We start from the raw sequence: 24,368 nt of genomic DNA, 5'->3' as shown, positions 1-24,368 counted from the left end.
TAAGCCTTACACATGAAAAAATATCCATTAAAATTTTAAAAACAGTACGCAGTAGATGACCAAACAAAGAAGTATAATATAATATATATACCATTGTACAAAATTATTCATAAGCTAAACCTAAAACTATTTAAAAAATATGTAAATAAATTAGGCCTTTGCGCCTTGTGAAGCTCAACACAAACACGCGGAAGATATATTGTAATGTTTACAGCTGACTAGACTCCGCCTCGTGACGTAGTGCGCGTCGAATAATGCGCATTAAGGTCGGAGTGCCCTAACCGAAAGGGGGTTGAAATGAGGGAAGACAACAACATTTTCGGTACAGGCTTTCCTATTCTGGCCGCCGTTCCTTCTCTACTTCTTCCATGGTAAAACTAATAGAACATCAAACATTGAGGAAAAGTTGGTGGTTTATTATGTATAAACATTAAAGCAAGTGGCGGCTCGATGTGAAGTAGCTCATATTTCAATAGATGTCGGTAGCGTCGAAATCTAAAAGCGAGGGGCTAACCACTCTCTGAAAATCTGTACCAGTGGCGTAGATAAGGCCCCCGCCGACCCCGCAGTGCGGAGGGGCCCCGGAGCTTTAGGGGCCCCCTAATTTCATATCAAAGTATATACTAGATACCGGATAAAATTCCGAATATTGTTTTGCGGGGGGGCCTCGCGGGTCTTAGCTACGCCACTGATCTGTACACCGATTACCAATGAGTACAGCCTTTGGTAGTGCTAAATCTGTACTCATTTACGTAATCATTTTAGTGCAGTCAAAGGTACAGGCTTGTACACCGATTACGGGGAGTGGTTAGCCCCTCGTCTAAAAGGCGGTGCTTATAGGTACTCCTCGCGTTGATTGGATCGTTTGTAAATTGGTCAATAACATAAATTACAGCAATTATAATAATAATAATTGTTAAGTTCAGGTGAAAAAAAGGTGTACACTTATTGAGCGATACAAAAAAATAATGCAATATCAAAACAAAAAAAAGAAAACGCAATAATATTAAACACAATGGCACCATTTTTTTTCGGATTGTTGGAGCCATAGATATAGGAAACGTATATAAAGGTCTAGATAAAATATTTCAAAGGGAGTGAATACGGAGGTGACAGCTAGCAGAAACGCGTAATTTCTGCAGGCTATCCTTATAAGGCGCTATCTATCGGTAAGAAAGCTCGTGCTATCGTCGCGAGAGCCATTGTCTCCTGCTTAAAAATTATACTAAAAGTCACCAACAGATGGTGTCTAAAGACTACGGCCCGGAAAGGTCAACCACTTAGTACTAAAATGCAAAGAGAGCTCGCGCTCCTGGTCACGTGCCTTCCTCGGTGTCTGCTAGGTGTCAATTCAGTATTTTATGTTAGGCTTTAAAGGACTTTGGACAAACCCTCATACGCGCCTTAATTAGTGGTATTAAAAATCGCAAGCTGTGGCGGTGCCTAGCGGATTATTATTATTATTGTAGTGTACGAAGTCAGATCTGTTGGAATTCCTACGAAGTTCAAATTTAATTAAATCGGTCTACTTATCGTGCAAATGTGAAACTAAATAGGCTTCGTTCGTAGTAAAATTTTGGTGAGAAGTAATGCAGGGTTGGTCAACTTTAGGAGGTTAGATAGCTTTCGGATGGCGCCCACAAGTCAGAATTGCTTTCCCAAAATTATTTTATTTTAAATCTAGATAACCTTTTATTAACTTTGTTAATTACATCCAGTATTTCCACAAATAATCGACTCTACTATTGTTTTCTTATTTTTTCACAAGCTTTCAATTATTCAAATCAAAATCAAACCCCCTTCTTCACAAAGTTGGGGGAAGAAAGTCTAACCGAAACCTATCGCAACGCCCCCTTTGGTTCGCCATTGGAACCTAGATAGGTAGTGGCTAAAGCAGACGCTATTAGTTTCCCCTCATCGTTATTTGTAAATTTGACTTTAAATATAATTTTTGCATCGTTTGTTTATATTTTGATAAGTTTATTTAAGATAAAAAGTTCTTATGACGCTAGATCATAGGCGCTAACTCGGAGAAGCTAGCGCCGCTACCCCACCTAGACTCGTTTCGGTCGCGAATTGCGAAGTAAATTGTGGGAATGTTATGAATGTAAAGCCCAGTTCACACTATACAATTAATTGGGCAACATAATTGAAACCACCTAATTGTAAGCAAGAAAATTGAATAGTGTGAACAGAAAAATTGTAACCATGGTTCCAACTTTTTCTGTTCACACTGTACAATTTTCTTGCTTACAATTAGTTGGTTTCAATTAAGTGGCCCAATTAATTGTATAGTGTGAACTGGGCTTTACATATGCTAGTATAGTGTTGTAAGCCAACCTCCTAATAGTTGAATAACCCTGGTTTCCGCCTTAATAAAGGTTTAAAATCAAAACGTCGTCCGCTACTACAATATTTCGTCCTTAACAGTCCAAGTAATCATTAAAAATATTCCAAATTTCAGGTAGCTTCTAGTGTGGGTGACTGCGTCAGGGGACTCAGGCGTACGATTTCGTTTCGCAAAACATGTGATTATCTAGCTTCACCCATTTTTTTAAAACGATTCAATGGCCCTTTGCAGCAGATCAAAGCCTATTCAAAGGAATATACAAAGAAAAAAAACAAAAGAAAGTTATGATCCTTTGCAAGGAAAAATAAAACTTTAGAGACACACTTTACCCTTCGAAAAAGAGCGCATATTAAGTTTTGAAAAACACTTACAAGGAGACTACCCGAGGTGGTTATCTCCGATTTGGTTCAAACTAGGGTGGTAAGTAGACCTTCATGTAACTTGAAAACCCCGAAAAGGGTGGACAAGAATGGGCTTTCGTTTTGCCATGGCAACCAAAAATGTTTTTCACAACAAGAAATATTCAATGGAAAACGGAGACTTGTGCCCAAAGCAATTCCAACTGAGAATTTCATGTTGAACTAGAATCTTCAAAAGATATCTCTCAAACTACTGACACATACTTCGGTCAAGGATCTATTCGTGTAGGTTTAAGAATAAATATTAAAACCTTGCGGAAATTACTGTTACAAGCCGTGCATTTTACATACCTAATATTTCAATAGGGGAAAATCTAGTTGAAATGTCATTTTACTATATAACCTCGAGCGTATAACCTAGTACACTACTTTTTAAGCCTCGGTCAAATATTATTTACATTTTAAATTTATATTTTAATATTTATTTTCATTATTTATTTTAAAATAATATAATTTACGATTTGTCTACCTTTAATTTTCTACGAATTAATATATTTATTTGTATAATTAAAATTAAATAGCACCTTCAGATTACCAAAGAATCATTTTCTCGACACACGTGACCTTCGTGAAATCACGTGGGATTATGCAATTTCTTATTTAAACTGGTCATCGATAGAAGGCGCTTTCCGCAGTTTTTACCTCACGACTGCTAGGTCTTGCTGGTACACGCTCTCCGTGTAAAATCGTGGGTCTATTTTATTTCATATGTCTATGGTACCTTCTAGATGTAAACGCTGTATATTAGCGTTTTCCATTTGACTGCTCTCAAGCGCTCTAGATCGATCTGATCAACATTTTATGTTCCATTTGCGTGCTCGTATCTGCTCCGATCAAGTTTCGTGTGTTCCATTTCCCGCTCTCGGGTGCTCCGCGATCGCTCAAAACTGATCTGCCGATTTTGACAGATCAACGGATCGAGATCGAGATCGAGGCAAATTTTTGCGTGTTCCTTTTAGTTTTGTTGGCAAAATGGCAGACCAAGACGCGAAAATTAAATTTAATAGTAGACGAAAAACAACAAAATGCAGGAATATGGTAATGGTATGTTCCATTTGCGGTTTTACTCTAGTTGAATGGGGCGAGATCTATGACGTCAGAGACATATTTGGAGCGAATCTCGAGCAATCAAATGGAAAACGCTATATATTTCTGTGATTTAAGCGCACGCTCTAAAAATTACGTGAAAAATCGTGAGCGCGCGTATTGAAATTATGTAAAGACGGGCATCATTTCAATACCACGTGTTATTTTATCCATTGAAATGTAACTTAAGCCTAACAATGGGTATCAACAATACGGTGCTTTGCCGTTTTCCCCGAGAGAAGGTAGGTGGCGATAGTCAAACCTAGGCTCGATAGCCACTAAGCCCGTTAAATTTTAAAGGATTGCTTTAATTTATCGTTCCACGGATAATGATAATAAAATAATCATTTTAACATAACTAGCGCCAATCAGCCCTAACTTCAGTAAACCCTGTTGGCAGAAATGAGATACTCGTTGCTCCACCATAAATATGGTAATTCATTCTCCCTTTAAGCTCAAGCGTCCGGTTTTGAATTCCTGATTTAAAATGTAACTTTCTGTAAGAGAAAAGCAGTTGTTATGTTATTCGGATAACAGTGCTTCTTTTGTAGTCACTAGTGCCACGGTCGGAGGATGATAGATCTCCCCTTTCTCAATATGTGTATGTAAAGTTAGCCTAAATAATTAAATGTTCATCAGTTAAAAAAAAACTTAAAGGGACTTCCAAGGGAGGTGTGAGGGGTCGGAAGTCGATTCAAAAAACGTCATCATAGTGTAACGAACGGCGATCGAATGACGTTTTTTAAATGGACTTCAACCAAAGAGTATAAAAACTACGTAACCTAGAGATATAATGACGGTCGAAAGCAGTAAAGGAAGTTGTAGCAACCGGGGGGGAAGGCACTCAGTGAATTTGCACTTCAAATTTCGGTACCGCAGCGCCACTACGGCAGTTTTTAGTACAATAAATAATAATACCGGAGAAAAATGGCAGTTACGGTGTTGCGGAGGTGCTAAATTTGGTATTTTGGATATTTAATTGTCTAATATCTGTCAATTCAAAAAAGTGACAGTAATTGGTTACTGTTTCGTGATTTTTTTAGTTAGAATTTGTGGATTCGTTGTTTCGGTGTTTATTTTCAAAAAGTGAAGAATAAGGCGTTTGTTCTCTAACGTTGCCAAGTCCTAAAGGTAGCCAAGTCCTTAAGGAATTTTCAAGAATGTTGAACTAAATCAAAATGATTGCCACTTAAAACAGCCGTAGTGGCGCAGCGGTACCGAAATTTGAAGTGCAAATTCACTGAGTGCCTTCCCCCCCGGTTGCTACAACTTCCTTTACTGCTTTCGGCCGTCATTATATCTCTAGGTTACGTAGTTTTTATACTCTTTGCTTCAACCGCCCCCCAACTCTCCCTTGAAAGACTTGATTGAGCTAGGGGTCTCACAGAAACTGTGAGTAGACGCATATTTTTTATTTCAACGGCAGTCTTGACAACGCCTTCGTTTTAAGAAATCACGCGTCTTCTAAATTTCATGCCGTCGGTACCTTGGAGAAATAAAACCCCGAGGAAAGGCGATCGGATGGGGATTCGGTTTCATCATTAGGCCAAAACTATTCGCTCGCTTTGGGACGAAAAGAGTACACCTTTTAGGCTTTTACCCCAAACTACCAACTACTTCCATACAATAACAGCCAAACTGTATTTTGTAAGAAAAATGCAAAGTAGATTTTGAAAAATAGTAAAGCACGGGGCAAAGGAATCCACAAATACAATTAAAATTTAATATAAACCAAATTACAAAACCGGGATAAAAAATTAAAATAAAATTAAATGGAAAATTTCCAAAATAAGCTTATATTTAAGGATATACTTTGGTCATTGGTAATGTTGCTTGAGCTGATGCATGAAGAAAGGATAAATATCGCCAACATGATTATTGCTTAACATTCAAACGCTTAATAATCCTATCCTATGGAATCATGAAGGGTTAATTTATCCATCTGATAGTGTTGTTAAAATTCATCAAATAAAGGAAAAATGCATAAGAAGCATTAAACTGGAAAATCAAGGGGCCTCAAATAAACGCCTTACCTTAAAAATTGAGTTGCTGGTTCCTAGGAGCAGTGTTTGTTGCTCCTAGCTGGTTCGAAGGTGCCTCAACCCGTCAACCATGATCATATTTGACCATGATGAAACACTTCTCCCAGATTTGAATGATCACATGTTTCACCAAGAAGTTGGTTAGAACTATATCATTTAAATTTCCCCATCCCTAAAGTAATTAACTTTTACACCGACTTAAGATTCGGTAAAATAGCGAAGAATATTAATAAGAAGGTGAAAAGGGAATCCATTAGGAAAATACTAAATTGATATTGTTCAAAGGCCAAAAGTTATTTTCATTCGAACAGTTTGGAGTTATGTTAGAATTTAATAATATTTACTTTTTAATATAATCAGAATATTAAACGTTATTTTGAGTTTCTTCCCAGTAAATTAAATATCTAAATATAAATTACCACTAAGACTTTTTTTTAGTCGATTGTGGGACAATTCAGTCCTCTCGTCCATTTGATTAATCGATTTCTGAAGCCGTAATTGTATCTATAGCGATCTCTAGCGATCTCTAGTTATATATTCCCAACTCAATGAGTCAATGGAACATAGGTACACTAAAAATTGTAAGTAAAGTCAGTTTAAGAACCATTTATTTGTAAGGATAAAATTAAAGATAGAATTTGGATGTAGTAGCGCTCACGAAAAATTAAAACTAAAAAATAAACTACTGTCAAAGAAAGGTTACTCGTACCCATTGAGTTGGGAATATACTCGTACCCATTGAGTTGGGAATATACTCGTACCCATTGAGTTGGGAATATGCTCGTACCTTTGAAAGGAATAAAAACAGCAGTGTCGTTAAGCGAATCACTCGCATTGAATATTGAAAAATTAATTAATAAATAAATAAATTATTTCGCAAACAAATTACAGAATTTTCTGATATGAAATAATTTGGAGGCCCATATATTAAATTTTGGAGGCCCCTTAAGACGACTTTTGGAGGCCCCTACCAAAATTTTAAGTAGGCCCAGGCCTACCCCAGCCTGTTGCTGGCGCCGCTACTGCCCGGGGCGGGGCTATAGCGACCCTTTAGCAAATGATGACACCTTGGAAGAATGGAGTGAAACCAAAATCTCCTTCACTTTATTTCTCCAAGATGAAATCAAAATCCCCACCTTTCCCGAACACAGTCTACTCTAGAGTCTCCAGTCTGTAGGCTTCCAAAGCCGGTACTATAATTTTATTTTCGTTATTTTGGCAACGCTTATTGGGTCTTCCAAACAGCGTTGCCAGATGTACGATCTGGATCATATTTGTAGGATAATTTAACCATCGGTACGATATACGATCCGAAGGCTGGATAGTACGTCAAAAATACTATACAGTGTAAAAACTGATTTCTTTAGAGTGGAACCTTTATATATCTCTAAATATTGCAGTGACCACAGATCTTTAGCAAAGGCCCAGATTCCGGACGCCCACTTACAATTCCATACACACTTCCTCGCACGCTCTTGTGGTTTAAATTAGTGGGGGCGTGATAATGATAATTGTCGCTACGAATCCAAATATTACAAAAATATTTTATAGCGTGTTTTTTCGTACATAAACGTGAGGTTAACTATACGACATAAAAGGTTTACCGTTTAACAAACTTTTTCTATTTAAATAACTTTTGGTCTTAACTGACTGGTATTCAGCCGTACGATCCTGTTTAAAGGGTCCCGCCGGCGTTTGAAGTTTATGGGTTTGCTGCGCGAGCTCTGGAAAAATTCTAGATTATGATTAGCTGGTCCTGCTATCACGTAGTACAAAAGAGGTGGATCTACTAGATTTTGACCCAGATTTTTCAAACGCCGGTGTGGCCCTTCAATCTAGTACGATCCGGTACGATCAAAATCGAAACTCTATACGATAATCCAGCACTTTGAATCTGGCAACCCTGCTTCCGAACGCAGCCAGTGTCATCGGTCTACCAACACTACTCTCGCGTGGCAAATTTGCTCGATTTTCTTGAGTTCAAAATTATTTTACTGTACAGGTTCAAAGGTTGTCGGAGTTTTTGAATATTTTGTGCATGACAGTCAAAAATGTCACCGAACTTGTTTGTTTGAATCTATTAAATAATCTGCTCCATTTTGTTTTTGAGGGTAAAGTAAAAAGCAAGTACATTTTTTTAACTCACTAATTTTTTTTATTTTAAAATTTAAAGATGCCCAGTAAACAGCAGTTAGATAAGGCAGCCTGGGACTGGGTGTTAACAACAGACCCCCAAAAAATTAAAACTGAACACATTGAATGTGCTTACAGACTAAAAGTGCTACCATGCAAAACAGCATGCAGGTAAAGAATTTTAATACAATATTTTTTGCTTTAAAATTAAATGAAATCCTGGTTTCAGGCGTAATTGCAAAGGAAATCCCCACTGCCTGAGTGGCTTAGGAGAAAAAAATTGGATGAATGAAATAGCTGATGAAGAATGGCACGAAATTGACGACCCTAATTCCGAAAGACGTGAAGAGGTTAGTATAACAAGGTTTCAAGCTGATCAAGAACTCTGAATCTGATGAAAGTTTTAATTATTTTTAGGGTTCATTTGTGGGTTTGAAGAATCTAGGGGCCACTTGTTACGTAAATAGTCTATTGCAGGTATAATTGTACATTTACTTGTACTTAAGAATAGTTGACTCAAATAAATTTGTCTGAAGGTCTGGTATCACAATGTAAATTTCCGTTACGCTATATATAAATGGAAACCAGGTGAAGATCCTCTAGAAAAGGAAACTTTTAGCGAAGGTAACAAGATTTTACCTTTTGTTGCTTAGAAAATAAATAATTTAAATTGGTTCATCTTCCAGGAGAATCATTTTCACCAGTTTCTTGCATCGGGCATTTGCAATTAATTTTTGCTCTATTACAGTTTAGCTGTAGAAAGTAAATTAATTCTTTTTAGGGATATGAGTCTTTTCCAAGTTTATCATTAAGAAATTTGAAATATTTTAGATATATTGATCCAACACCTTTTATATCTATGCTTGGGCTGAACACAACCCAGCAACAAGATGCCCAAGAATTTTGTCAACTCTTCATTTCTCTCTTAGAAGAAAAACTTTCTCATCAAAGCGAAGTTTCTTGTCGAAATATAGTGCAGGAACAATACAGCGGAGAGAACGCTTACATTACCAGGTCGAGCAGCTTTCTTTATTGATTATTTACGGTGACTTTTCATTAATATAGTATGTTTCTCAGATGTCATAAATGCCACACAGAATCGCTGAGGCCTGCTCAGTTTTTTGGACTCGATTTGGGTATCAAAGGTCACAAAGATTTGTTCGAATGCTTAGACGAGTTTTGTCAAGAGGAGAAACTAGAGGGCAGCGATCAGTATTATTGCAGTATCTGTCAAAGTAAACAAGATGCGACTAGATTCATTCAACTAAAACGCCTCCCTCCAGTCTTGCATCTACAACTTTTACGCTTTGTCTTTGATCGTCAAACGGGATGCAGAAAAAAGCTAAACTCCTTCATTCGATTTCCCGAAGTTCTAGATATGAGTCGATATCTCCGCCAAGCTGGTTGGTTTCAGATTCGTTCTGGCACCTAACTTTGAAACATGCAATTTTTTTTTACAAAATTTCTGCTTCTAGAAAACACAACTGTTTATGAAGTATCTGCAGTTTTAATTCATAGAGGAGTTAGCGCTCATTCTGGACATTACGTTGCTCATATCAAAGATGCAGAGTCAAACTCGTGGTTCAAATTCAATGATGAAACTGTGGAGAAAATAGTCGGCAAGAAACTGAAACTCGGAACAGAGGAGAATCTGACTGAGGAAAAAGCCGCTTTCAAACCTCCGAAGGCCTTGAAAGGGTGGCATTCATCCAACAACGCTTACATGCTTGTTTATACTTTACGTGATAATAAACCTCGTGAGTTTTTTGTAGGAATTATACTAGGGAAGCACTGATATATCGGCTTAATTTTGGTAGATCATACCTTTTTTAATAGAGGGGGGTATGAGTGTAAACAAATAAAAAACTACAATATTCGATTTATGATAGAAAATAAGTATCACGTAAAATGAAAGGAAATAAATTCGGATATGCTCTTGCAAACTTATTTTCATGAAAAATTAGAATAAAATAGTATGACAGTGCACTAAACAATGATTTTATCATATACACTACTGTTATGATAAATAACGTTATTATTGTCCTATATTACCGCTGATATATCGGCCACGAATCGCCAATATATCGTCTGTTCCCTTATCGGTGCATCCTTAAATTATACAGTAATTTGAGTAAAATAAATGTAAATTTTAGCCCAAAACTTGCCTCAAAATGACGCTGAAATTCTGCCTATGCACTTGCAAATTAGTGTTTTAGAGGACAATAGCAGTTTTGAAGAATGGGTGAAAGAATTGGCCATTATGAGGGTATATGCCGGTAAAGTCTTCCAAATGATTCTTTTATTTATAAATGTATAATTTGCAGGAACAGAATGTTATGATCGGCAAAGAAAGGCAGAGTGATATCCGCCAGATTTATGAAAAATTGCCCATCAAAGACTGCAAAAGCTACGAATTCATCAACACAAATTGGCTTAAGAAGTGGTTAACTAGTAACTCCGGAGCTGTCTCGTCCGTTGATAACTCCCACTGCTTGTGCCCTCATGAAAAGTAAGTTTTTCTTTTAGATATATCAAAAATTAAAGAAAGATTCGTGACATTTATTACTCTTAACTCAAGATTAAGTCCTGATGGAGTTGATAAAGTAAAATGCATCAGCAAGGTAGGGGCGGAAGAAATCTATAAGAAATACGGAGGAGGACCAAGATTAGGGTGAATATTGACAACTTTGTCATTACGTATTGTTCTGTGAACCTAAGAACGTGGTTTTTTACGTTTCAGTGAGGAATCTTTCTGTAGGAAGTGTGTGGAAGCCCGTTGCCATATAATGAGAGTAAAAGCTCGACTCAAAGCTGATCAAAAAGTATTTACAAACCTTCTCAAAGCCAAGCTTAGCGAGTAAGATTTAGCGTTAATTCTGCACTTAATTCAATGTGATATTCCAATGAAAACTAATGGTTACGTTAGCCTTTCATTTTCAGGAAGTTTTACTAAATTAAACCAATGCTCGTAGTACTACACAAAACTATATACATTTTAAAGCAAGTCTCGGCTATATCATAAATATTTAAAAAAAAAATTATAAAACACTGGAAGGTGCTCGGAGGAAGCAATTTTATGTGTGATCTACTGAAATACACTCCAAGGCTATTGCAGTGCCTTAGGTGGAGCCACACTTGCTTTAAACTAAGATACCCATGATTTTATGTTGAGAAGTGTAAGCATAAGTCTATAATCCTTTATAAGTATGACACTTATAACTCACAAGGAGACATCCCAAGGTGTTTCTCCCCGATTTTATTCTGGGGTTAAGGGGTTAAATAGACCTTCATTTACCTTAAAAAGTTCCTAAAGTGAAAAGTTTTAATGGCCATTCATTTTGCCATGGCAACCATAATTGTTTTTCACAACTCAAGTTTAACTTTCTCTATGTAAAATAGCATGGGAAAAAATTAAAGTTTTGGCATAACCACTCCGCCACCCCACTAAAGCTCTCCACCTGAAGGAGATAAAGTGTAATAGCATTATCCATTTGCCGACGAGATTAACCCGATCAGCATTTCATTTACAGAGCAATTTTATTTGTGAATTCCATTTATGGTGTTCGAGTGCTTGAAATTAAGGCGTCTTTGTTAGTGGCTAGTTTTTTATCATTTAATACAGGAGTCCAAGTGCCCTATTTAGTAAGTGAATTTTCTGGACTTCTGGTGCCCTATTTTGGAGGTAAATTTTTGCACTCTAGCGTAGCTCAAACTGTCATTGGCCCCAATGAATGCATCAGCCTTTGGTATTCTAAACAGGGCTGCGTTTACCTAAATTCAATTATTTTTGTTGCTCAACGTGGCACAGATTTTGCTGAATGCTTTTTTTTACAGGCCACTGTAAACTTTTTTAATGGCGTCTACCAGAGAGTACCTCAGTTGTGCAAGGCTTATATAAAATTCAGTCATATACAAATAGTTAAGATTAAATATTGCAAATTTTTCGTAATTACTTTACATATGTAAAACCAAAATTATTAATCAATGGATTGTTTTTAAAGGCAGTCAATTTAATGTTCGCGCCATTCTGACCTCACTATACCATTGTGCAATGGAAAAACCTGTTCCTCTCTGACTTAGTTTAGCAACTGTTAAGCAACGTAACATTGAAACAAGGAATTCGAAAAACCATACAGTAAGATATTGGACTGAACGGTGACTCCATTGAGCGTTACTAAATACAGCCCTGACCTAAATTACCAGAGTCTGACAGGTCTAAATACCAATGGCCCCTACAACTTAGCCTCAATAAGCAGTTTAGCGCTCCCACCAATATGGTCACTGAGACTTAATATCTAGAACCAGGCTAGATTATACCCAAATATCCATTTTTGCCAAAGAAAAATAGTGAATTTACTAGAAATGTTTTATACTTAAATTACAATGCTTATCATAAATTCATCCATAAATGAAAAAGTAAAGCTAGTTATCAAAAAATAATATGTTATAAAGGTAAATAAATTTAAATCACGATATTGATAAGTTTTAGAAAAAAGAAGAATTATTCGAAGGTCATGTCGAGCTCCTTTGAAAATCCTAGAGAGTAGAAAAAACTTTTTATCTCATTCTTCAACTTGAAAAATATCTTTCAGGGAACCAACAAATATCTACAAGAGAAAAGTCCTGTTAGGTAGGGTAGCTTCATGGAGAAAAGTAACGGGGTTTTGTAGAACAATTTTAACACCGCACCATAAGTAATGGCAGTGCTACGTTACACGACGTCACTCATGCTTTTTCCTATTCATAAAAAATTCGCACCCACAATGGCGGCTATGGCCAAAGCTACGGAGTGCTACTACTGTAACTCTACATGTATAATGACCCCAGGAAGATAGAAAAAGGGTCGACAACTGGTCGTTTTCGTGCGTGATGACGTCAAATCCAGCGAATTCCCAGCTGGCATCCTCACGCGCTGATAAAACCCGGTGGTTACCCCCATTATTCTATTGGAGAATAGTGTAATTTCCAACTCTCCAGCTAGCATAGTGACGCGTAAAAATTGTGTTACAGTACCACCATATGTAACATAATTACTCATAAGTGTGCCAGAAAGAACTTTTTCTCAATGAGACCTTGTTGCAAGGATATGACGTAATTGACGTCACTTCCCAGTCGATGACGGAGACCTTGTTGCAAGGATATGACGTAATTGACGTCACTTCCCAGTCGATGACGGAGACCTTGTTGCAAGGATATGACGTAATTGACGTCACTTCCCAGTCGATGACGGAGACCTTGTTGCAAGGATATGACGTAATTGACGTCACTTCCCAGTCGATGACGGAGACCTTGTTGCAAGGATATGACGTAATTGACGTCACTTCCCAGTCGATGACGGAACCTTGTTGCAAGGATATGACGTAATTGACGTCACTTCCCAGTCGATGACGGAGACCTTGTTGCAAGGATATGACGTAATTGACGTCACTTCCCAGTCGATGACGGAGACCTTGTTGCAAGGATATGACGTAATTGACGTCACTTCCCAGTCGATGACGGAGACCTTGTTGCAAGGATATGACGTAATTGACGTCACTTCCCAGTCGATGACGGAGACCTTGTTGCAAGGATATGACGTAATTGACGTCACTTCCCAGTCGATGACGGAGACCTTGTTGCAAGGATATGACGTAATTGACGTCACTTCCCAGTCGATGACGGAGACCTTGTTGCAAGGATATGACGTAATTGACGTCACTTCCCAGTCGATGACGGAACCTTGTTGCAAGGATATGACGTAATTGACGTCACTTCCCAGTCGATGACGGAGACCTTGTTGCAAGGATATGACGTAATTGACGTCACTTCCCAGTCGATGACGGAGACCTTGTTGCAAGGATATGACGTAATTGACGTCACTTCCCAGTCGATGACGGAGACCTTGTTGCAAGGATATGACGTAATTGACGTCACTTCCCAGTCGATGACGGAGACCTTGTTGCAAGGATATGACGTAATTGACGTCACTTCCCAGTCGATGACGGAACCTTGTTGCAAGGATATGACGTAATTGACGTCACTTCCCAGTCGATGACGGAGACCTTGTTGCAAGGATATGACGTAATTGACGTCACTTCCCAGTCGATGACGGAGACCTTGTTGCAAGGATATGACGTAATTGACGTCACTTCCCAGTCGATGACGGAGACCTTGTTGCAAGGATATGACGTAATTGACGTCACTTCCCAGTCGATGACGGAGACCTTGTTGCAAGGATATGACGTAATTGACGTCACTTCCCAGTCGATGACGGAGACCTTGTTGCAAGGATATGACGTAATTGACGTCACTTACCAGTCGATGACGGAGACCTTGTTGCAAGGATATGACGTAATTGACGTCACTTCCCAGTCGATGACGGAGACCTTGTTGCAAGGATATGACGTAATTGACGTCACTTACCAGTCGATGACGGTTTTATCGTCATCAAAAGTAGTTCTGGCAGGGAGGGAGGGAGGGAAGTTAAAACCAGATTTACGCGACGTTAGTCTGTATTTTCTTTGGTGGCTGTGAAACAAGGTTTTATTTAAATTTTTAATACAGAGATGTTAAACAGATGTAAATTAGTTTTAGCATAAGTAACAAAATAACAAGTATGACAATTAACGAGATTTACAACCAACCTGATTTTCATAGTTATTGCGTAATTAAGATGTTTTATCAGCACAGAGCCCTCTTGTGTCTAAAATATGCGAGACTTCCTCTAAGCCGAAACGACCCGTATGGTATACGCAGACCGATACAAATTGTCGGGGCCCTTGTTTGAACACACGAGGTATTCGCGACCGAAAACTATCGCTACGCCCCCTTTGGTTTGCCATTGAAACCTAGATAGGTAGCGGCGGCTAAAGCTATTAGTTTTTCCTCATCGTTATTGGTCAATTTGACTTTATTAATAATGATACTTGCATTTTAATTTAATTTTTCCATCGTTTGTTTATATTTTGATAAGATAATTTAAGAAAAAACGTTCTTATGACTTTTTAATTTTTCTGTAGCAGTCGCTAGATCATAGGCGCTAACTCGGAGAAGCTAGCGCCGTTACGCCACTTACACTCGTTTCGCTCCGAAAAAGTATAGCTATCTCTAGTAAACTACTAGAGATAGCTATACTTTTAACCATAGACAACTCTAGTAGACTACTAGAGATAGCTATACTTTTTAACCATAGACAACTCTAGTAGACTACTAGAGATAGCTATACTTTTTAACCATAGACATCTCTAGTAGACTACTAGAGATAGCTATACTTTTTAACTATAGACATCTCTAGTAGACTACTAGAGATAGCTATACTTTTTAACTATAGACATCTCTAGTAGACTACTAGAGATAGCTATACTTTTTAACTATAGACATCTCTAGTAGACTACTAGAGATAGCTATACTTTTTAACCATAGACAACTCTAGTAGACTACTAGAGATAGCTATACTTTTTAACCATAGACATCTCTAGTAGACTACTAGAGATAGCTATACTTTTTAACTATAGACATCTCTAGTAGACTACTAGAGATAGCTATACTTTTTAACTATAGACATCTCTAGTAGACTACTAGAGATAGCTATACTTTTTAACTATAGACATCTCTAGTAGACTACTAGAGATAGCTATACTTTTTAACCATAGACATCTCTAGTAGACTACTAGAGATAGCTATACTTTTTAACTATAGACATCTCTAGTAGACTACTAGAGATAGCTATACTTTTTAACCATAGACATCTCTAGTAGACTACTAGAGATAGCTATACTTTTTAACCATAGACATCTCTAGTAGACTACTAGAGATAGCTATACTTTTTAACCATAGACATCTCTAGTAGACTACTAGAGATAGCTATACTTTTTAACCATAGACATCTCTAGTAGACTACTAGAGATAGCTATACTTTTTAACCATAGACATCTCTAGTAGACTACTAGAGATAGCTATACTTTTTAACCATAGACATCTCTAGTAGACTACTAGAGATAGCTATACTTTTTAACCATAGACATCTCTAGTAGACTACTAGAGATAGCTATACTTTTTAACTATAGACATCTCTAGTAGACTACTAGAGATAGCTATACTTTTTAACCATAGACATCTCTAGTAGACTACTAGAGATAGCTATACTTTTTAACCATAGACATCTCTAGTAGACTACTAGAGATAGCTATACTTTTTAACTATAGACATCTCTAGTAGACTACTAGAGATAGCTATACTTTTTAACTATAGACATCTCTAGTAGACTACTAGAGATAGCTATACTTTTTAACCATAGACATCTCTAGTAGACTACTAGAGATAGCTATACTTTTTAACTATAGACATCTCTAGTAGACTACTAGAGATAGCTATACTTTTTAACTATAGACATCTCTAGTAGACTACTAGAGATAGCTATACTTTTTAACCATAGACATCTCTAGTAGACTACTAGAGATAGCTATACTTTTTAACCATAGACATCTCTAGTAGACTACTAGAGATAGCTATACTTTTTAACCATAGACATCTCTAGTAGACTACTAGAGATAGCTATACTTTTTAACTATAGACATCTCTAGTAGACTACTAGAGATAGCTATACTTTTTAACTATAGACATCTCTAGTAGACTACTAGAGATAGCTATACTTTTTAACCATAGACATCTCTAGTAGACTACTAGAGATAGCTATACTTTTTAACTATAGACATCTCTAGTAGACTACTAGAGATAGCTATACTTTTTAACCATAGACATCTCTAGTAGACTACTAGAGATAGCTATACTTTTTAACCATAGACATCTCTAGTAGACTACTAGAGATAGCTATACTTTTTAACCATAGACATCTCTAGTAGACTACTAGAGATAGCTATACTTTTTAACCATAGACATCTCTAGTAGACTACTAGAGATAGCTATACTTTTTAACCATAGACATCTCTAGTAGACTACTAGAGATAGCTATACTTTTTAACTATAGACATCTCTAGTAGACTACTAGAGATAGCTATACTTTTTAACTATAGACATCTCTAGTAGACTACTAGAGATAGCTATACTTTTTAACCATAGACATCTCTAGTAGACTACTAGAGATAGCTATACTTTTTAACCATAGACATCTCTAGTAGACTACTAGAGATAGCTATACTTTTTAACTATAGACATCTCTAGTAGACTACTAGAGATAGCTATACTTTTTAACCATAGACATCTCTAGTAGACTACTAGAGATAGCTATACTTTTTAACTATAGACATCTCTAGTAGACTACTAGAGATAGCTATACTTTTTAACTATAGACATCTCTAGTAGACTACTAGAGATAGCTATACTTTTTAACCATAGACATCTCTAGTAGACTACTAGAGATAGCTATACTTTTTAACCATAGACATCTCTAGTAGACTACTAGAGATAGCTATACTTTTTAACCATAGACATCTCTAGTAGACTACTAGAGATAGCTATACTTTTTAACCATAGACATCTCTAGTAGACTACTAGAGATAGCTATACTTTTTAACTATAGACATCTCTAGTAGACTACTAGAGATAGCTATACTTTTTAACTATAGACATCTCTAGTAGACTACTAGAGATAGCTATACTTTTTAACTATAGACATCTCTAGTAGACTACTAGAGATAGCTATACTTTTTAACTATAGACATCTCTAGTAGACTACTAGAGATAGCTATACTTTTTAACCATAGACAACTCTAGTAGACTACTAGAGATAGCTATACTTTTTAACCATAGACAACTCTAGTAGACTACTAGAGATAGCTATACTTTTTAACCATAGACAACTCTAGTAGACTACTAGAGATAGCTATACTTTTTAACCATAGACAACTCTAGTAGACTACTAGAGATAGCTATACTTTTTAACCATAGACAACTCTAGTAGACTACTAGAGATAGCTATACTTTTTAACCATAGACAACTCTAGTAGACTACTAGAGATAGCTATACTTTTTAACCATAGACAACTCTAGTAGACTACTAGAGATAGCTATACTTTTTAACCATAGACAACTCTAGTAGACTACTAGAGATAGCTATACTTTTTAACCATAGACAACTCTAGTAGACTACTAGAGATAGCTATACTTTTTAACCATAGACAACTCTAGTAGACTACTAGAGATAGCTATACTTTTTAACCATAGACAACTCTAGTAGACTACTAGAGATAGCTATACTTTTTAACCATAGACAACTCTAGTAGACTACTAGAGATAGCTATACTTTTTAACCATAGACAACTCTAGTAGACTACTAGAGATAGCTATACTTTTTAACCATAGACATCTCTAGTAGACTACTAGAGATAGCTATACTTTTTAACCATAGACATCTCTAGTAGACTACTAGAGATAGCTATACTTTTTAACCATAGACATCTCTAGTAGACTAAGAAAGTAAACCTTTCTTAGCCTATGTTTTAACGGCACTCTTGGGGCCCGGAACTTATATTTTACCGGGACCGCTCTCGTTACCAACGGTTCTATTTAGATGTCAGGAAATTGGTCATATCCTTAAAACCATTGAGGCTAGAAATGTAAAGGATGCATCCATCAATATCCTACTAAGGCCAGCCGAAGGACATTCGATGTAAAACGCTTATTATGGTTGGGCAGACTTGTAAACTCTGAAAAGCTTCCTCCAGCAACCCCTCAAATTTCGTCCCCTAGGTTGTTAATTTTAAAAAAATGAAAAATCTATTAATTTGATTTTTTTATATCTATTCTTATATATTAGGGAAATTTATTAATAATTTCCATGTAAACTAAAATTTCATTTAATCTTAACTGAATTTACTTATTTTGTTCCGAATTGGCTCTGCTATAGACTGTGAGCTTTGTAAATATAGCGCCATCTGCCTTAATATCCGTCAACTAAATATGTGAAGAAATAGCAGACGACTTAAATTTTTATGTTTTTCGCAATTTCGGTTGAACTTTCAGCTGTTGCGCAGAGAGAATTTTGAACGAGCAGACAGCTTTCATATATTCAATTTAAAACTCGGTCGTTAGGCGGCGATACTTATGACCAAAATTTAAACTACGCACGAAGCCTATAGAACTTTTGAACGTTTTCATAAATCCATTGTATAATGCAAGTATAATTAGCTATTTAAATCAATAATTTGAAAAATAGTTATTAAATCAAATTAATTTAAATCAGACAACTCTAAATAGGACCTCAGGTCAGGCAAAGACAATACAATTATATAATGACTATGACCAAGAACGGGAATCCATATCTCTACATGGAATGCTTATAATGGCGTATCGCGTATGGTAAGATCACTGATGGCTTTGGCCGCGCCTACGAGATAAAAATTTCCCTCTGTGCGGACTCCACTCTCACGTTGTTGTTTGTTAAGTTAACATAGTGACGTCAAAAAAACCGTCAGCCGCATCGAGACGAAAATCTGCCGCGATAAACATTCCAAGTAGAGGTATGGATTCCTGCCAAGAATTAATTCAGATAACTAGAATATGGGAAAGCGGAGATCCTACACCCCATCTTAGTGTACTTCGTAGCAAAAGTTCGTCCATTTAGGATTTCGTGGCACTATTTTGCAAGGATGATTGCCATCTATGTTTACGTTTTGTAATTAAAAAGTAGGCGAACTTACGCTATGAACTTATTCTTTCTTTTGATGTGAAAAGTACCACTGTAATAGTTATTTTTAAAGATGATAGATGGCGGCGCGGTTATTGAAACTCTTATTATTTTCCATGAAATTTTTATTAATGTGTTTCATATTTAAAGTGAAGAGGAAGCTTTTTGGATTGGGAAAAGTTCACTGAGGAGCTGGAGAAGACTAGTACTGTTGCAAAATGAAGATTTGGGCGATTCTCAGCAAGAAGATGGTCCTGATGATGATGCCAACAATGATAACGGTTTGTTTCCTTACTTACTTCCCTTTTCCTAATATACTTTTGGCAACTTAATATAAATATATCAATTTTTAAATTAATTTCTGCAGAAATTAGTAATGATGGAGGAAATAATACGGAAGCACTTGGTGACGAAGACGAGGATGATGTCAAGTTCCTGTTCAACGAAGATCTGCTGTGCGAACATGGAAATTTAAAAGTGAATGAAAGTAGTCGTAGGTTACTGAATGAAGAAGCTTGGAAATTGCTTCGGCAGTACTTCCCAGACGCGCCAGAATTTAAAAGAAGCACTCCGCTATGCACAGTGTGCTTGAGGCAACAAGATATATCGAAACAAACGAAAGAGCAACACCGTCAGTTGGCTCTTGAGCAGAAAAGTGCACTGTCGGACCTTTATCTAGATAAAGGTCGACCCCCTTTTGCCAAACTTGAAAACAATATGTCCGTGTATGTGGTTTCCCAAACGTTTCTCGAGGAATGGAGGAAATTTATTAAGTAAGTTCGATATTTCGTTAGATATTAACAAAGTATGTATTTATTTATACTTAGGGAGAATGACTATGCTAAGCGTTACTATCAAACCACCTCATGTTCCACCAGTATGCTCCTCCCCTTAATAGACAATCAAATTGGACTAGTATCTCATTGGTTGAGTTATTTTCTTTAAATTAGTGGTGGGCCGAAACCGATATGATGCTCGCACAGATTAGTTGTAATATTCGCGACTATAAACTATCGCTACGCCCCCTTTGGTTCGTCACACTATTAGTTTTTCTTCATCGTTATTTGTAAATTTGATTTTATAAATAATGGTACTTGCATTTTAATATAATTTTTGCGTCGTTTGATTATAATTTGATAAGTATTTAAGAAAAAACCTCGGAGATGCTAGCGCCGTTACGCCACCTAGATTCGTTTCGGTCGCTAATATATCATCATTTACGAGATGTAACTTCCCTTTAATAATTAGCATTATTTTAGTGATGGGCCGAAACCGATATGATATCGGTATCGGATACCGTTATAGCGATTTTGCCGATTAATCGGTTCACGTCTAAATTTGCGATTTTACCCGATACCGATGTTCTCCGGTTTTTCCCGCTATTTTAAAACCGATAGTATCAAAAACCAAGCAGATGACGCCACTAACCTTGACCTTTGGCTTTGCTAATGTATTTGAAAATATCGGTATCGGTAAAGTTCGGTTAGATTTCGGTAATGTCGGTTAGGTACCGGGTAATGTCGGTTAGGTACCGGGTAATGTCGGTTAGGTACCGGGTAATGTCGGTTAGGTACCGGGTAATGTCGGTTAGGTACCGGGTAATGTCGGTTAGGTACCGGGTAATGTCGGTTAGGTACCGGGTAATGTCGGTTAGGTACCGGGTAATGTCGGTTAGGTACCGGGTAATGTCGGTTAGGTACCGGGTAATGTCGGTTAGGTACCGGGTAATGTCGGTTAGGTACCGGGTAATGTCGGTTAGGTACCGGGTAATGTCGGTTAGGTACCGGGTAATGTCGGTTAGGTACCGGGTAATGTCGGTTAGGTACCGGGTAATGTCGGTTAGGTACCGGGTAATGTCGGTTAGGTACCGGGTAATGTCGGTTAGGTATCGGGTAATGTCGGTTAGGTATCGGGTAATGTCGGTTAGGTATCGGGTAATGTCGGTTAGGTATCGGGTAATGTCGGTTAGGTATCGGGTAATGTCGGTTAGGTATCGGGTAATGTCGGTTAGGTATCGGGTAATGTCGGTTAGGTATCGGGTAATGTCGGTTAGGTATCGGGTAATGTCGGTTAGGTATCGGGTAATGTCGGTTAGGTACCGGTAATGTTGGTTAGGTATCGGTAAATTCTCAAAATCGATGTCTGTTAAATTACGATATCGACAACAACGAATTATTATTTACGAAGAATGTTTTGGTTTATGAGCTTAGAACAAGAATATATTTATATGCTTGGGGAGAATAACGATGTTGAGTAGGGATGCACTGATATATCGGCTTATTTTTTTAATATCGGTATCGGCCTATCCTCCTTGGAATTATGATTCCGCCCCGGGCGACAATGGCCCACGCTACGCCACTGTAACTGATGATAATATTTGATTTCATTGGCTGCGACACGGACGCCAGACTTTAGAAGCTAGATCATACCTTTTTTAGACAGGGGGCTACAAGTTAAAACCAATAAAAAACAACGATATTCGATTTCTGATAGAAAATATGTATCACGAAAAATGAAAAGAAACATATTCGGATATGCTCTTAAAAATTAGAATAAAATTATATGACAGTGTACTGAACCGTCTTTTACAATGATTTTATCATATAACTTTGTTATGATATATAACTTTGTTATGATATATAACTTTGTTATGATATATAACTTTGTTATGATATATAACTTTGTTATGATATATAACTTTGTTATGATATATAACTTTGTTATGATATATAACTTTGTTATGATATATAACTTTGTTATGATATATAACTTTGTTATGATATATAACTTTGTTATGATATATAACTTTGTTATGATATATAACTTTGTTATGATATATAACTTTGTTATGATATATAACTTTGTTATGATATATAACTTTGTTATGATATATAACTTTGTTATGATATATAACTTTGTTATGATATATAACTTTGTTATGATATATAACTTTGTTATGATATATAACTTTGTTATGATATATAACTTTGTTATGATATATAACTTTGTTATGATATATAACTTTGTTATGATATATAACTTTGTTATGATATATAACTTTGTTATGATATATAACTTTGTTATGATATATAACTTTGTTATGATATATAACTTTGTTATGCTATATAACTTTGTTATGCTATATAACTTTGTTATGCTATATAACTTTGTTATGCTATATAACTTTGTTATGATATATAACTTTGTTATGATATATAACTTTGTTATGATATATAACTTTGTTATGATATATAACTTTGTTATGATATATAACTTTGTTATGATATATAACTTTGTTATGATATATAACTTTGTTATGATATATAACTTTGTTATGATATATAACTTTGTTATGATATATAACTTTGTTATGATATATAACTTTGTTATGATATATAACTTTGTTATGATATATAACTTTGTTATGATATATAACTTTGTTATGATATATAACTTTGTTATGATATATAACTTTGTTATGATATATAACTTTGTTATGATATATAACTTTGTTATGATATATAACTTTGTTATGATATATAACTTTGTTATGATATATAACTTTGTTATGATATATAACTTTGTTATGATATATAACTTTGTTATGATATATAACTTTGTTATGATATATAACTTTGTTATGATATATAACTTTGTTATGATATATAACTTTGTTATGATATATAACTTTGTTATGATATATAACTTTGTTATGATATATAACTTTGTTATGATATATAACTTTGTTATGATATATAACTTTGTTATGATATATAACTTTGTTATGATATATAACTTTGTTATGATATATAACTTTGTTATGATATATAACTTTGTTATGATATATAACTTTGTTATGATATATAACTTTGTTATGATATATAACTTTGTTATGATATATAACTTTGTTATGATATATAACTTTGTTATGATATATAACTTTGTTATGATATATAACTTTGTTATGATATATAACTTTGTCATTTGTTTCATAAGATCGAACCTTCAGATGATCGAATACTATTTGATCGAATTCAAAAGTATTTATAGTACCAGTTGGTATTTTTTTATTTTACCGAATGTCAATATGAAGTGCAGAAGGAATAATGATGGAATAATTCATTGCTTTAACTGTATTAAGCCACAAAGATGAAGAGATTTTTACTTTATACACTATATGATGGAATTTTTTTATGACATCGACGATAACGGCTCGTTGTTTTTGATATATATAAATAGGGTCCGGTTAGGTTAGGTTAGGTTAGGTTGATGTACGCGCGCCGTAGGCGCGTATGCACCGTTGCCTTTTCGATTTACTTCCAAAAACTAGTAGTTTTACCCTACAGTAGCTTTCGATCAAATTTCGTTCGATCAAATGCAATTCGATCAAATGGGACCCGTTCGATCATTTGGGAATCGATCAAATAGACTCAAACCATATAACTTACTAAAGTTGTGGAAACGGTGGTTAGTTTAAATGAAAGGAATATTTTTCAGCATTGAAAGTTAGTTTATACTCATTTTATATTTAATTTCCTAATTACTCGAATAAAACCAGCTCCTAACCAAGTATACTCGATAACCCGACTCGTTAAAAACATTACTCGAGGGTTTTTTTTTGAATTGCACGACTCGAATAAGAAAATTTCCCCTTAATCAAGTACTCGATTACTCGACTCGACTTCAAAATTACTCGACTCGAATACTTGATGAAA

The 24,368-nt window shown here is 35.9% G+C and overlaps 1 protein-coding gene across 2 annotated transcripts in view; it reads left to right on the top strand.

Moving 5' to 3' along the window:
- The first annotated feature begins 4,050 nt into the window (after positions 1 to 4,050).
- Positions 4,051 to 24,368, top strand: part of LOC149925533 (ubiquitin carboxyl-terminal hydrolase 48-like) — a 100,195-nt gene continuing 79,877 nt past the window's right edge. The window contains exons 1-15 of one of the 2 annotated variants that reach the window (XM_090160525.1): positions 4,051 to 4,097; positions 8,071 to 8,201; positions 8,260 to 8,380; positions 8,448 to 8,507; positions 8,567 to 8,654; positions 8,717 to 8,792; positions 8,862 to 9,044; positions 9,108 to 9,433; positions 9,506 to 9,787; positions 10,184 to 10,296; positions 10,355 to 10,539; positions 10,609 to 10,701; positions 10,771 to 10,887; positions 19,804 to 19,934; positions 20,021 to 20,426. In XM_090160525.1, coding sequence (XP_090016651.1) covers positions 4,053 to 4,097; positions 8,071 to 8,201; positions 8,260 to 8,380; positions 8,448 to 8,507; positions 8,567 to 8,654; positions 8,717 to 8,792; positions 8,862 to 9,044; positions 9,108 to 9,433; positions 9,506 to 9,787; positions 10,184 to 10,296; positions 10,355 to 10,539; positions 10,609 to 10,701; positions 10,771 to 10,887; positions 19,804 to 19,934; positions 20,021 to 20,426 — 2,357 coding nt within the window. In that variant the 5' untranslated portion in view covers positions 4,051 to 4,052. Of the gene's footprint in view, positions 4,098 to 7,852; positions 8,009 to 8,070; positions 8,202 to 8,259; positions 8,381 to 8,447; positions 8,508 to 8,566; positions 8,655 to 8,716; positions 8,793 to 8,861; positions 9,045 to 9,107; positions 9,434 to 9,505; positions 9,788 to 10,183; positions 10,297 to 10,354; positions 10,540 to 10,608; positions 10,702 to 10,770; positions 10,888 to 19,803; positions 19,935 to 20,020; positions 20,427 to 24,368 lie in introns of those variants that run through there. The other variant, XM_090160526.1, reaches the window with a different exon arrangement.

The sequence above is a fragment of the Leiobunum rupestre genome, chromosome 10 (genome assembly GCF_980474605.1).
Source record: "Leiobunum rupestre chromosome 10, qqLeiRupe1.1.hap1, whole genome shotgun sequence".
NCBI classification, from domain to species: domain Eukaryota; kingdom Metazoa; phylum Arthropoda; class Arachnida; order Opiliones; family Sclerosomatidae; genus Leiobunum; species Leiobunum rupestre.
The sequence above is the reverse complement of the archived record's forward strand: the minus strand, read 5'-3'. Positions and strand labels throughout refer to the sequence as shown.